Source organism: Brachyhypopomus gauderio, chromosome 1 (genome assembly GCF_052324685.1).
Source record: "Brachyhypopomus gauderio isolate BG-103 chromosome 1, BGAUD_0.2, whole genome shotgun sequence".
NCBI classification, from domain to species: Eukaryota; Metazoa; Chordata; class Actinopteri; order Gymnotiformes; family Hypopomidae; genus Brachyhypopomus; species Brachyhypopomus gauderio.
In genome coordinates, this window is record NC_135211.1 from 7,714,897 (window position 1) to 7,729,192 (window position 14,296).

General features: G+C 47.0%; 3 protein-coding genes across 7 annotated transcripts in view; 1 reads left to right on the plus strand and 2 right to left on the minus strand.

Annotated features, from left to right (window-relative positions):
* Positions 1-140: 140 nt before the first annotated feature.
* trappc2l (trafficking protein particle complex subunit 2L) lies at positions 141-1,806 on the plus strand. Its single transcript, XM_076975453.1, has 5 exons — positions 141-294; positions 978-1,150; positions 1,264-1,351; positions 1,479-1,558; positions 1,652-1,806. Exons 1-5 carry the CDS (start codon positions 262-264, stop codon positions 1,695-1,697), a joined length of 420 nt encoding a protein of 139 aa, XP_076831568.1. The 5' UTR covers positions 141-261; the 3' UTR covers positions 1,698-1,806.
* Positions 1,807-1,817: 11 nt separating this feature from the next.
* pabpn1l (PABPN1 like, cytoplasmic) lies at positions 1,818-5,063 on the minus strand. Of its 2 annotated transcripts, none has more exons than XM_076975237.1 (7): positions 5,039-5,063; positions 4,184-4,292; positions 3,724-3,791; positions 3,418-3,524; positions 3,253-3,340; positions 2,564-2,703; positions 1,818-2,288 (listed from the first exon to the last, which is right to left on the minus strand). In XM_076975237.1, the coding sequence occupies exons 2-7, from the start codon at positions 4,257-4,259 to the stop codon at positions 2,249-2,251; spliced, it is 519 nt and encodes a 172-aa protein (XP_076831352.1). In that variant the 5' UTR covers positions 4,260-4,292; positions 5,039-5,063; the 3' UTR covers positions 1,818-2,248. The 2 variants fall into 2 exon arrangements, with proteins under 2 accessions (XP_076831352.1, XP_076831284.1); XM_076975169.1 differs by lacking the exon at positions 5,039-5,063 and adding an exon at positions 4,716-5,030.
* A 502-nt stretch (positions 5,064-5,565) lies between these two features.
* The window catches only part of cbfa2t3 (CBFA2/RUNX1 partner transcriptional co-repressor 3), an 11,315-nt gene continuing 2,584 nt past the window's right edge, over positions 5,566-14,296 (minus strand). For 2 of the 4 annotated variants that reach the window (XM_076975698.1, XM_076975573.1), the window contains exons 4-6: positions 14,152-14,205; positions 12,258-12,448; positions 5,566-11,303 (exon numbers count right to left, since the gene is read on the minus strand). In XM_076975698.1, coding sequence (XP_076831813.1) covers positions 10,944-11,303; positions 12,258-12,448; positions 14,152-14,205 — 605 coding nt within the window. In that variant the 3' untranslated portion in view covers positions 5,566-10,943. The remainder of the gene's footprint in view (positions 11,304-12,257; positions 12,449-14,151; positions 14,206-14,296) is intronic. The other 2 variants (XM_076975763.1, XM_076975645.1) reach the window with 1 other exon arrangement.

The window sequence follows — 14,296 nt, forward strand, 5'->3', positions numbered from 1 at the left end:
GCGGCGAGTCACATGAAGCGAGATAAACAAAAGCTGTTTACGCTACTTTATTTCAGTGATTTGTCCGTAACAGTAAAAAGAAACACTGCACCGTTCACTTGCGACATTCCACCACCTAAGACTACTATCTAGCTAGAAGAACAGCACCTATAAAACAGGTGAAACCATATTCACAAAACGACAAGGCGGCTCTTCTCCAAACGTCGACTCCCGCCACGTGACGTCAGGTCACGTGAGGTTGTCTCGCGTCACAGTTCCAACATGGCGGTGTGCGTAGCCGTTATAGCTAAAGAGGTACGCTGACGTGTTGTTTTCACAATTATAAATAACTCTGAGGATGTAACTTACCGTTTAAAGCCACGAATGTAAAAAAGCGTGAATCCGAGTTAACACGTACGCAATGGGTTTAACAACGGTGCTTGTTTACCGTTAGCTTTTTTATTTGTTAGCTTGTGCTGCTGCGTTGACGGCAGGTAGCAGGTTAGCTGCGCGACTGATGTGAACGTTTCGTTGTTTTTAAAGTACAGATGATTTTACATATGAAACTTTAACAGCTGTGCCGGTGTCTTTGCTGATAACAAACATGTTTAATCTAGAGGCTGGTGAACACAAACTGCAAGGCAACACATGGGCCTTGGGCTCTTTTGGGGGGGCTTTAATGTAAACACTCACAGTATTGTATGGACCGCACACTCAGTAAAGCACTCATTTGATAATGAGGCATTCCTGGAAATGTTAACAGCCAGGGTCTGTTAAAGGTGTGAAAAAAAACATTCATGTTTAATAATAGGGTTGTCAAGTTCTGATAAATTGAACCATGGTGTTTACGCTTATTTCTTGACATTTTATTAGCTAGGTAAATATTCTTGTCAGATCTTTGTGCATTCATCTTCTCATTAGGAATGTGAGACATGATATGGATGTAATTGTATACAGAATTTTGTAATCACGTATTGCCTACTTTGAATTCAACTTAGAATTACCCTCTGTACATCCGGAGTGTTCCGACACAGAATGAGCTGAAGTTCCACTATACAGTGCACACGTCCCTGGACGTAGTGGAGGAGAAGGTCTCTGCAGTGGGAAAAGCCTTGTCAGACCAGAGGGAGCTGTACCTGGGTCTCCTCTACCCAACTGAAGACTACAAAGTGTATCCTTCACATGAAATGGCACTCATGACAACTACAGCTTCTAATTACTGGATTGCAAATGCATGAAATGTAGTCAGTAGGTTTGGACGTTTAGACCTTAATCCAGAACCAGATATGGCTATGTGACGAACTCTAAAGTAAAGTTTGTGATAGTTGTAGACTCGTCCAACACATCACTGAGAGACAACGAGATACGAAGTGTAAGTTCCAAGTTCTCCCTCATTCCTTGCCAATGTTCTGAACATAAACACAGTGTGTTTCTGAATGACCCCAGCACTGCTGTATGTAGTGGAGTGTCATACACTCATGGTCATTCTCTCTCCACAGATGTTCAGAAAGTTGCACAATTCCTTTACAGATGTAATGTGTAATCCTTTCTACAACCCTGGTGATACAATTCAGTCAAAGTAAGAACTGCTGGTGCATATTCATCAGTCATAGGTCCTTGGCTGGGAGTTTGTATGCATTTTTTTTTTTTAACATGTTTTCTCTGCTCTTAGGGCATTTGACAGCATCGTGTCAGCGATGATGGTTCAGTCTTCCTGAAGCACTTCCTTCCTGTTTTGTACATACAGTAACTCCTTTGCCCATTGTTTTTGCACAACTGTCTTGTTCATGTTCATATGTTAAATAAATTCAGTTAACAGAAAACAGACTGACGTGTAATACAAGCAAAAGCAAAGGATTTATTTTTCTTTCCATCAAGTTTAATCGTTCAGTGATTTAAACAATGAAAAACTATACAAAATTTGGACAAACAAAAACAAAAATACTGAAATTCAAAAGGCACTCCAGCCTCCAACCCACTAGTCAGCTTTAAAGAAAGAACAGTTATAAAAATACAAATAAAATGTAAACAGTTCATTAGTGAAAATCAAGTCTTATTTCTGGTCTGATTTCTAGTTCTGTCCTCAGGCTTGAAGTCTGACAAAATGAGGCTCTATACCCAAAATATGTACTTAAAACGTTTACCTTAAATTGACGTGTATCAGAGTTCCATTAAGGGCAGGGCTGTGGTAACAATATTTAGCACCCACAAGTGCTTAGGAGACCATAGAAAACAAGGAGAAAAACAAAAAAAGGTTCTCCTCTTTCTGTCAGTAAGGAACATACCAAGGCTGAGTTCTTCCACTCCCCCTAAAACAATATTAACATATACACATACATTTTATACCGAGTAATGGTATGCAATGAAACATTTTCTATATTTAGCATAACCTCAGACCACATCCAACATTGATTTCACTGAACCGGTCAATTGCAGTTAGTTCCAACAAACACTTAAATTAGTTGCCATAGTCAGGCGTAACGCAGTGATTTGGACTGGTGTGGACCGGCAAGTCCGGCTAAGCTTGGGTCGGCTGTGTGCATGTTTGGTGCAGGGTGCCGTGTTGGAAGGACGCGGGTCTGACCTGTTGAAGCCACGGAACCTGCCCTGGAAGCCGTTGTTGAACCTGGATCCACGGAAACCCCGGCCCCTGAAACGACCCCCCCGCAGGAACCCCCTGTCTGTAGTGCTGATGCCAGGCATGTTGGTCCTTTTAGGCAGTACCTGAAGTTAAGACACCAGATGTGACCTAGATGCAGCGGAGAGGTGCTCCAGGTACAAGTTGAAAGATCAGAGCATGAAAAACTCTTAGGTGGACGATCAAGGCTATTTAATGTCTTGTTTGTGTTTTTGTTTGTTTGTTTTTGTTCACAAGACGTGCTGTGAGCTTGGAATCTGCAGAGTCACCACATTATGTGTTACTCATTTTGCTGGGTACAAGGATTATATGCTATTCACTGTACATCTTGTTAGAGATTACAATGTACATGTACAATTTACAGTGATGCATCAATCGCTGAATGTATGGCATTTCACACGAGAAACTTGTGATTGGGGTTATTTAAAGAGCAAATGTATAAGTTTTATTTTACAGAACGTTTTTCCTGTTTGTGGTTAAAAGGTTCGAGCATGCATGTGGAGAACTTTAAATCTTTGCCAATAGTGAAACGCATATTTTAACAAGTCTCATTAACAAAAAGGGGGTATACAGTCTCGTAATTACACTGTGTGAGGAGTACATCACTGGATATACGGCACTTTCTGTACCCTCACCTTTATGACACGGCCTCTAAACAAGGTCTCGTCTAAGGCCATGGCCGTTCTCACCGACTCTCGATCAGAGAACTCAATGTAGGCAAACCTACAGAAGAGTGAAGGAACGCAGATTCATCAAGTACAAGCACTGGGCCACGACAAATAACGCGATCCTGCCCTCACCCTTTCGGATGGCCAGTGAATTTATCACACAGAATGGTCACCCTGTTGACGTGGCCGCAGCCGTTAAAGTGGATCTCCAACTCGTCGGCAGTCGTCCCATAATCCACCTGTTCGGTTCAGAACAGCGCTCGCAGTATTTAGGTCATTGGGTGGAAATGAGATGCTGGAATAAACGAGGCTCGGAGCACTCTAATAATACGGCACAAATAAAACACTGGGACGCACTATGAAAATACAGCGTGAGTCACATCAACCCACTTAGAAATGTTTATGCCACAGTGAAGACATCCTCAAACGAGGCCTTACATTTCCCACGTAGACCGATCTGTTGTCCGCATCTATCCTCTCCTCGTGGGTCATGCTGTAGAAGACCCCTGGAAACACAAGGACGCACAAACCAAGAGCAAACGATCGCAGACCATACCCAGAATAGAGACAAGCGAAGGCTGACAGGAGGATATACCATAAAATCCTTTTTTGCGTTCACAACACACACACACACACACACACACACACACACACACACACACGCATATATACATACATTGTGTGTGTGTGTGTGCGTGTGTGTGTATATATATATCTCTCACACACACACTATATATATATATATATTGTGTGTATGTCTGTATTGTGTGCGTGTGTATGTATGTATGTACACACACACACACACACACACACACACACACACACACACACACACACACACGTGTCATGATAAAGGCGGAGTGGTCGTCCACGGCCCAGTTTACTGGACTCAGCTCACCTGCTTGTGGGCTGTAGAGGAGGCGGCCGTCCGGATCATACTGCACCTCTCTCAGCTTCTCCGCCTCCTCCTCCATCTCAATCACGCGGGCTTTGATCGCCTCCAGCTCCTACCAACGAAAGGGTGGAGGTCTGGACCTTTAGCGCTACTCCGAGGGGTTCACACCCATTTAAATGCTTTTCACGATTAGCCTACCTAGCTAAGCAAATCTAAACGCAGAGATACATCAAGTAAAACCGAGACCGGACTAACAGCTTTTAAATCAATAAATTCCTTCAAGATATTTTTGAAGAAAACTTAACCTGACCAAAGGAGCTACTATTAGGCTACCAACTCTGGACGAGCCGGGTAAAGTACATAAAGAAATCTGGTAATTGTAATGAGGAATTACCTTTTATTATTTCCGTTAAGTACCATAAAACAGATTTTAAAAGCCATTTCTACCACACTGGGGTCACCAACTCATCAATGCACTAGCCACCGTGGAGACGTCGGTTTCATAAGCAGTAAACGCTTGTGAACGAGAACTTACCGGGTCCTCAGTGAACTGATTTTCAGAATTCATTACTCCCTTAATAGTGAATATTTGCTCCGCCATGTTAATGGACAAACAGACAAACGTCTACATGCCACATATAACCTCCCACGTTGGTTTTGTTCAATTCCGAATAAATCAAGGAGGCCTAAGATTTCAGGTACAGGGTTCTTACTACGGCAGCTGATATCTTGTACTAAATATGCCGTAAAATGTTAAATAAGTGGAGGACTGCGTAGAAATGACTCCAGACACACGTCTCTAAACACACGAGACTAATAAACTCCTTTCTTCATGTCTGACCAAGAAAGTTAGTCTACCTGTCAGTCAAGGTGGGAGTGGGACGTCTTTAATCAGCGCTCACCTGCATGTCACATGACTGTCCCTGGAAGATCTCAAGCGAAAATATAATCTCTCATTAGATGTACAGAAATGACATTTGGTTTTAAATGTCTGATTCAAACGGACTGAATGTTTAAGCCGTTCCTCGCATAAATCTATTCTCACTTTATTAACAGTAGGCCTATATATTTTTTCAAGACTATGCAAGAGTCTTATGTAACCGATTACCAAATTAGATTATGTGGCTGATAAGAAGGTCTGTGCAAGTTCCACTTCGGGTTAAACAACTCAACACCACTGCTGACAACATAACAATCAATAATTAAAGTGATTCTGGAAGAGGACACCAAACACTGGCTCTTCCTTTTACTCTCGACAAGTCCTCAAGTCAAATATTTCAACACATGCAAATGACAATTTCCCTAGTGATAATTACAGCCCTTAAAATGATGACTGACTGCCCCAGAAAAGAAGCTGCCCAAGAAATGACACGCCACAAACGTCATTTAATATTTCGCTGTCTTTTTAATTACACAGATACATATCTCAACACAGACAATAACCTGATTTAGAATGTTTACAGCGTCACATATCCAACGAAGCGCACAGGAGAGGGAGGGTAGTGAAAGAGGGAGAGCATGCAAGAAAGAAATCAGAATTCCGAAATCAGAATTCAGAAATCAGAATTCTCCTGACACAGTTCACTTAATCTAGAGACTGATAACAGGACCTTTAAAGAGGAACAAAAGTTTTTCTTCATCACACCAACCTTTTCCTACAGAAACAATGTATTTTCTGTAACAAAGTATTGCACAAATACAGTAAATAAGGTTTCCCTAAAAGCGTCAAACCAAGTCTTTATGTATCTTTATACAAATCTCTCCATCTCCATTAGCATTTGGGAGATGGAGCACCCACTCCAGTCTCACCCGCAGTAGCGTTCTTACTCTCTTTAGTGTGAGGTGTTTGGAGCACAACAGAATAGGTCATGGATGTCCACTGGTGAAGGGTCCTTGTACAGAATTAGAAAGGCTTCCGCCTGCATGCATGTGGTGTAAAACATTACACCTATTCCCACGTGGATGCCAGAATTAAAGCGGAACGGAAAACAATGGGGAAAAAACAAAACTCTCGGATCTGAAAGGAGTATCTTATTGTAATAAATATATCTAATGCTCAGCTAAATGTACCATCATTGAGTGACCATTCAGTCCCCGCAGCTTGTGAACCTTTCTGGTTGGTGTTAGTGCATTTTCCGCATTGCCATGGATGCTGTTCCTCTCTCTCTCTCTCTCTCTCTCTCTCTCTCTCTCTCTCTCTCTCCCCTCTCTCCCCAAGGGTCATGTGATCAGAAATAGCTTTACTACCCTCCATGCTGACAGGGCAAAACATCTCCTAAGTCCACCTCTGCCACCCCCCATAAATCTGCACACGGGACCAGTGCACACCCACCCCCCACCCCCCCAGCCCGTCCTTCACTGTGTCTGCGATGGTGCAGATATCTACAATGGCCAGTGACAAACACATGAACATGCTCCGCTCACTTCATTTTCTTCTTTTTTCTGTTTTTTTGGTTCAACTTTGGTTGGAGACACACCGAGGCGCCAACGACATCATACGCGGCCCCCCCGTGTACGGCCACGATGAGCTAAGCAGGCATGCGTAGTAGCGCAGAGAACGAAAACAACAAGTGCATGCGTGTTTTCTCTGCGCGTTCACGTTTTATAATCGCGCTGTTGTATTAAAGCTCTGGAGATTCAAGTAGTTTGTACAGAAAGATCACGGACAGAAAGCCTCCATCTCTCAAGCACACACTCACGGCGCACACTCTCATCCTCTCTAGTCCTCTATTCACACACTCAATCGCTCGCACAATTATATCTCTCACATCCGAGGCTGTAGACGCCTTCACAGAGTTATCTGATGCTTTGGATTTGCAGAAACAAGCTCTCCTTTTTCCTCATAAGCTACGAGTCTCTGGTCTAGTATGCGTGCTTGGTGCAGCCTTGTGCGTGGAACATGTGGTTATTCCCTCCACTTTGGTTCTGGGGCACGGTGGGACAGCCAAGCTCCCTCCGGTCGTAGGTCACACCATGTCCAAAATGCCCACGCTGCTCACAGCTGGATCCGCCAGCGGGATCTTACAGCGGGATCCTCCGGCGGGATCTGCCAGCGGGATCTGTCGGCGGGATCCGCCAGCGTGCCGAGATGCTTTGGTCTGTGCTTTTGGCTGTTTTGGAAAACTCCAGGATATGTTTAGCTACACTGAACGTTTGGATGAAGACTGATGTGATATCTTACACCTCGTCAAGTAAAGCATGACTCTCCTTGGTTTGAAGCCCAACTCATGCTAACTTTTAAGTTCTCAAAACACCTTAGATGACAATATACGAATCATATGCCTGAAAACGATTTTTTTTACTTAAAAATCAAACAACAAAACCCGCAACATCCTGAAAACACACAGGTCGAGTGTGAAATCTTCTTCGGGGAGGAGTGTCAGCGTGGGGGTTTGCATGCCTGCTAGCAGCACTGGCTTTGAAGCACATGTGGTTTTTTTTCTTGGAGAGGAGGTAGCTAATACAAAGGAAAGGGGCCAGGAGATCAGATACCCATGCAAACTGGACCATTCAGAGCGAGAGAGAGAAAGAGAAAGAGAGAGAGAGAAACGCATGCATGGCTGGAGTTCAAAGTCTCTGCTCTAGGACTGTGTAGCTAAAAGAAAAATATGGAAAAAATGTTGTATATTAATTGAGATTTAGGAAAATAAAACCGGCCATTCAGATATGCGCTGGGATGAATTAAAGGAGCAGACAATTAGTATTAAAAGCGCTAAATGGAACAATGATACAACAAACAAACAACTTTCAAGTTTGGTCCGTGTTTTGCCCGTTCAGTTTGAAGTGAGCACACAGAGGGTCGGGACTCCAGTCGGGACAGCGTCCTGCTTTTGCTCTGATGACCCCGCGGTCCTGACCAGCTGAGATCATCCAGGGACTGACTTGCCACTCACCTCACTCTCAAGGGCGGCGGGCGTTTGGGGCACCTTCCAGAACGACACGGCCCGCACGCTCAGTGGTTGGTAGTTATGTACCCGCATGTACGCCACACTCCCTTTTGTATGTTCACAGACCTGGTTATGCCACAAGGGGCCCCCACCCCCTCCGCAGGGAGGGGCCAATGACTGCAGCTGCACATTACAGGGCTGGAGGGAAGAAAAACACTCGGGCCAGCTAGCTGTGTGCTGTAGCACAGACAGACCAATCATAGGGTTAGCTTGATTCTGGTGTCGGACTCTTGGACCATTTGTAGAGGTTTGGTTTACTGAGAGTGTGTGTGTGTGTGTGTGTGTGTGGGTGTTGTGGTTGGACCACAGCAGTGGCACGTTAGCCCAGAGGACAGTAATAAGAGTTCAGTCCCAGCCCGCTGAGGGGGACGGGCCTGGCTGCTCCCGTCCAAGCCACACAGATCCGAGAACAGCAGGACAGAAATTCCCCTCCGCCGCTGGCACACCGCCACTGCCTAACAAGGAGGCGGAGTGCGCGCGTGCACACCTGGCCTCAGATCAGTGCTCTGTGCCCATGGAGAGTGTGGGAACATTTCAGTACATCAATCAGCAGAGCCATATAGCAGTAATGTATATGTGCAGTGATGAGAAAACCACTCCCCCACCCCCCCTCCGCCTTTCTACCTACATCTATAGGTTACATACTATACAGAGTAAAATACAGGGGGGGACATGGGTGGGTCTAAATGAGTAATTACAATTGCTTTGATTGGGAAAGTAAAGAACTGAGTGAAATCAAATTCTAGACATTATACTTTAAAGGTTTCTGTTATTTGGCAAACACATTTTTGGACCTCTTTTTAAATACTATATACATTCACATTAAGTTACTGTTGTTATTTTAAATATATTTATATGTATATTTATATTATAAGGTACCCTAAGGGTGGTTTCTGAGGTTCCATTCAGTAGCTGAATTCTCTTCTCATATTGCACCTCTGTCCTCTCACTGTCTTAAAACGCAAGCAATATAAAATGCTCTACATGAGGCTTTTCATCAATATTGATACAACAGGTACAGCACAACCTTTCTCCCCTCAGAGCGTCTCTTTCGTGTCCTGCGTCAATGTTCCGCCCCGAACTAAAAAGACATCAATGAAAAACAAACGAACAAACAAAAAAAAAAGACCTCCTTTTTTTCTGAGTACACACAAGAGCTGCACAGGCAGACATTAGAGACAGAGACATCGAGAAACAGAAAGGAATATATCCACACGTTTGATTCCTCCTTAGATATCTGCTCAGAGGCTCTGTCGGGGAGGGGGTGTTCACAGCAGGAGGGGCAAACAGCGATGAAGCGTGAGGTGGGGGGATAGAAGGAGAAGAGAGAAAGATACAGAAGAGGATAGAAGTCTACACCGCTTCTGTCTGCACGTCATGCTTTGGAAAACGAGGGAGAATGAAAACGTTACAACTCAGTGTAAAATATCTCAGCATTTAGCGATTTTAGAAAACAAAAACGTAACATTGCTTCAGCGTCCTTGTTGTGCGGTCCTGTCCCCGGGACGGTCCCTTAGTTCCTTCGAGTCCTGCGTTTTTTTGGCAGTGCCGGTGCCATTTGTCTTTTCCTTTGAGGCCAAGCGTGCTTTTCTGTTTATCGTGTTTTGTGTCTGTCTCGTACGGCTCGGTCGTCCGTGCCTTCCGTCTCCGATGGCGTTGTCCTCACACGCGGATCCGCTGCGCAAAGCCGTGTTTTGTTTCTGACTTCGTCGCGACGGTTGGGGTTAGAGGCGGCGTTAGCCAGCCGTTGAGCAAGCAGTGCCGGACTACAGTGAGGGGAGGGAGGGTCGCGCCCCCCACTTCGCCCCCCCCACTTCGCCGTGCTGCCTCTCCACAGAAACCAGGCTCAGGGTTGAAGAGGTGAAGTTGTTTGCGTTTGGTTACAAGACGAGTGTTTCTCCTCGTCTCTTAGTAACTTTGGCAGTGTATTAAAAAGGTTTGGATCACGTAGGTATTTTCTTTCTTAAAATTCATTTGGGTTCGCATCAGAACAGAGAGGTGAGTCCGGTGTGGGGTTTTCTTGGCTCGCTAGCAAGGTAGTTATCAGGTCTATGTTATCCTCATTATTATTGGCATCGTCACTATTTCTTTTGGATTTTTGTACTATATATATTTAAAGCCAAAAAACAACCAGTGAAAGAAATCTTTTCTCGTGTGAAGAGCTGTGAAACAGAGACTGTAACCCAGGCTTGGGTGTGGGGAGGGGGGTGGGGTGGGGGTTCTACTGCCCTTCATCACAAACCCAGAAAGGGCAGGAGGGGCAAAAAGCAGGAGGAGTCAAACTCCTCGTGATTCCAGCTTCACTGAGGGTCCCATCGCTCGCTGTGGGAGTGGGAGTGTGTGAGGATGGGCTACCTCCGCGCACACCGGGCTGAAAGTATTTACAGGCCTAAAACCACCGAGGCCGCCGGACAGTAAAGTAGAAGCTGAAGTTAAAGGTCTCTCTTAGGTCAGTGCCGTATTTGTAATATGACAGGAGTGAGACGCGTTTATCGTCGTCTCTCAGTGTTCTCTGGTGTCTCAGTGGCCTTTGGTGAAAACAAACCCTTTCTGTGTTGGACAAGTTTGTTTTTGTTTACAAACAAGTTTTTTTTCTTCTTTTTTTTTTCTTTTTTTTGGAGGTTGCAGAGTTGACAAAACGAGAGCTTCAGGTAGCTGAGAAGAAGTGAGCAGCGTGTCTGTCCGTGCAGAGCTCACAGAGAGGTGGGGGGAGGGGTGGGGAGTTGGGGGTGGGCGGAGATTTCTCAGGTCGTTTCGGGTGGAGGATGCAGCAACAGCAGCAGCATTGGGCAGGGGGCGGCTGATGGGGTCGGAGGTCAGCGGGAGGAGGAGTCCAGCAGGGCGGGCGTGGCCGGCGTCGTGGAGCGCGAGGCGCCGCTGGAGCCAGCGTCTTTCGGGCTGCCCCCGCCGCCGGTGGGCCCGGCCAGGGAGAGGGGTCCTGGGGGGGGACCTTCCGGGTGTGTGGGGGGCGCGCCGGACGAGGCGGACGAGGCGCTGGAGGCGGAGGAGGGCGTGCCCAGCGGGACGGCCCCGCCCCCGGGCAGCCCCTGCAGGCCCTGGCCACACACATGGTGGTGCTTCTCCCAGTCCTTGTGCTGGCAGAAGGAGCCGCAGTACCGCGCCGTGTTGCAGCCGCTACACGTCTCGCTCGCCTTGCGGCCGCAGTTCCAGCAACTCTACGGCCAGACGAAAGAGTTCGTTAGCGGAGTTATCACCACAGACGGGCGTTAAGTGTGACCGCGGCTCAACGTTAAGAAAGCGCGTGACTCATGTAACACATCCAGTTAAAAATGACTATAAAAAAACAGCGGAGAGGTTCTCCTCATCTGTTTCCCCTGCTCAGTCAGACTCTCCCGTGACGCTAACCCCATGACGCTAACCACGTGACGCTAATCCCGTGACGTTAACCGTGTGACGTTAACCATGTGACGCTAACCCCCTGAAGCTAACCGTGTGACGCTAACAGTGTGACGCTAACAGTGTGACGCTAACCGTGTGACGCTAACCCTGTGACGCTAACCACGTGAGACTAACCCTGTGACGCTAACCCCGTGAAGCTAACCCTGTGACACATCTGACTGAACCCAATGAGCTGAGAATGCTCCTGACGAAATGCAAGAGCCAGCAGTTTTTCCCACGCTAAGCATGGCGACATACAGCTAAACATTCTGTACACAAGCAACGGTGAGACACGAAATCAAACGTCCACTGCAGAGTACAGTCTGAAAATGAGCCACATAAAAGGCATAATAACCTAAAGGAGCAGGGGTACGGCATTTGGTTAATGTAAACAAAACACACAAATCCCTTAGGCAGGGTTGCGCCCCCTGGCTGTAGTCGTCAGCGGTGCAGCCAGGGTGTCAGCGGCTGGCAGGCACAGCGGGCAAATGGAGACGGCCCTCACCCAGAGGGAGCGTGGAGGGCGGAGGGGGGTGTAGGCGGAGGGATACCGATGGAGAAGGCCTCTGGCGGCACTGTGAGTGTGTTACGTGATGAGGGGAAGCGTGTGACAGCGCTCGTGCTATTCTGAGGGTGGTGTGAAGCAGAGACGAGACAGAGACGAGACGTGGACCAGAGGGGGCCTGTCGTGATGGTGTGTTTGTGTGTGAGAGGGACATGGAGACACTCACCTCGCTGGAGTCCTCCTGCTGGTTGATGACGGACAGCGCGTCCTCGGACGCCTGCCTCTTGGCTTCGGCCAGTGCCCTCTCCATCTTTGAACGCTCGGCGGAGATCATCTCGTGGGCCTTGCGCTCGGCCTCGGACACGGCCTTCTGCAGCTCGGACATGGCCTGCCTCTTCACCTCGTTCACCGCTTCCTCTGTGGGAGAGAGGGGGAGAGGGTGGAGGAGAGAGGGAGGGAGGGAGATAGAAGGACAGAGAGAGGGAGAGAAGACACGGGATGGGAAAGAGGGAGAATGGCAAGACGGTGCAGAGAGGGAAAAGAGAAAGATGAAGAAAGAGAGAGATTACTCCCTGTAGACCTCCTCTCTGCCCTCACCTATTCTCTCCATCATCCTTTATTGAGGAACTCTAAGCTCTCTGTTTGTTTTAGCGCTTCGGACAGATATACGTCACCCAAGATTTAAAGCGTTCTGTTCGAAAAAAAAAAAGGGACGCTTTAATAATTAATCCAAATGGAGTCTTGTTACAGTCATTTCCTATGCTGACAACAGCAGATGTCTTCAAACTTTGCTCCCAAACTCGCCTATTAACCTCATAGTCGGTGCCTTTGTGTTTCTCCTCTCTCTTATAAGAGAATAAATGGGGCCGTGAGTGAATTTAATGGCTCCCTCAGAGGGAATGTATAACTCTGAGGAAACGCTGGACCAGGGTTGAGGCTGATCCCCATCATCCTTTGCTCCACAAATGCCATTGAGTGTGAGTGAATGTTGTGTGTGTGTGTGTGTGTGTGTGTGTGTGTGTTTGTGGGGGGTGGTGTGTGTGGGAGTGTGTGTGCACGTTTTTAGGACAGGCAGGTGTGTTTGGACAGTCTAAAATAGAAGCTCGGGACCTGCTCATTAAGACTCAGTACATCACTGCTGCATCATGGCTGGACTAATCGCTCTCCTGTCCTACCCCACACACACACACACACACACACACACACACACACACACACACACACACACACACACACACACACACACACACACACACACACACACACCTTACATACTACTAACTCATGCACATACACATTCATATTCATCTATACAGATATCTGTGTTGTTTCATCTATAACTATAGTGAGTTGGTGGGAAGCAACCCGGTCATCAATATCAGTCATATTCCCACCTCCCCAGCCCTGACCCCAATCCACAGCCCTCCCTCAGGCTGTGTGTGTGTGTGTGTGTGTGTGTGTGTGTGTGTGTGTGTGTGTGTGTGTGTGTGTGTATGTGTGCATGCACCTCCACCCCAGACTCACTGCTGTCTCAGCTGGAGAGGTAGTTAGTATTCTGAACCTCCCACACACACACTGCACACACAAACAAACACACACACACACACACCTCTCTGCATTTTTTCATACGGGTCTCTACCTTCATCCTTTGTTTCTTTCCTTTTTCTCCACACTTTCTCCCCCTCTATTGCCACGTAAGCCTCAGGACTCTCAGTTATCAGACTCCACGCTTGCGCCACTCAGATCAGTTTGCAAATGTAATTAATTTTTATCAAGCAGCCTTAGCAGTGGATGTTGGAGCAATTAGCAGGTGATGGAAAACACGGGGGCAGTGATATTAACGGTTGAATCCCACTGGGATCTGTCAGGTTACAGGAGGTGTTTCCCCCTCTATCTCTCCTCAGAACTGCCTCCTCAAAGCGGCCGGGCCATGGCCGCTCTCGGTGGGGAGAGTGCGATTAGGTCTCCTATCACACGGAGAGCACATGGAACTGCTTCGTTTGGGGGTGATGATTGATCTCAGGGTTTTCTGTGTTCTGCTGTCTGTCCTGTCGGCAACGCACCTTCATACTCTTGTAGAGATACACACACACACACACACACACTGGGTTCATACTCACCCTGTTTGCTGTGGAGCTGTTTTAGAGAGGGGGAGAGCTGGATGCCGGGGGCACCTGCATGAAGAAACAACTGCAATTAAAAGGGCTTTGGGAGCAGCGCAAACGCAGCCACACAGCTGCGCAGGCAACAGCAGAGACCTCCACC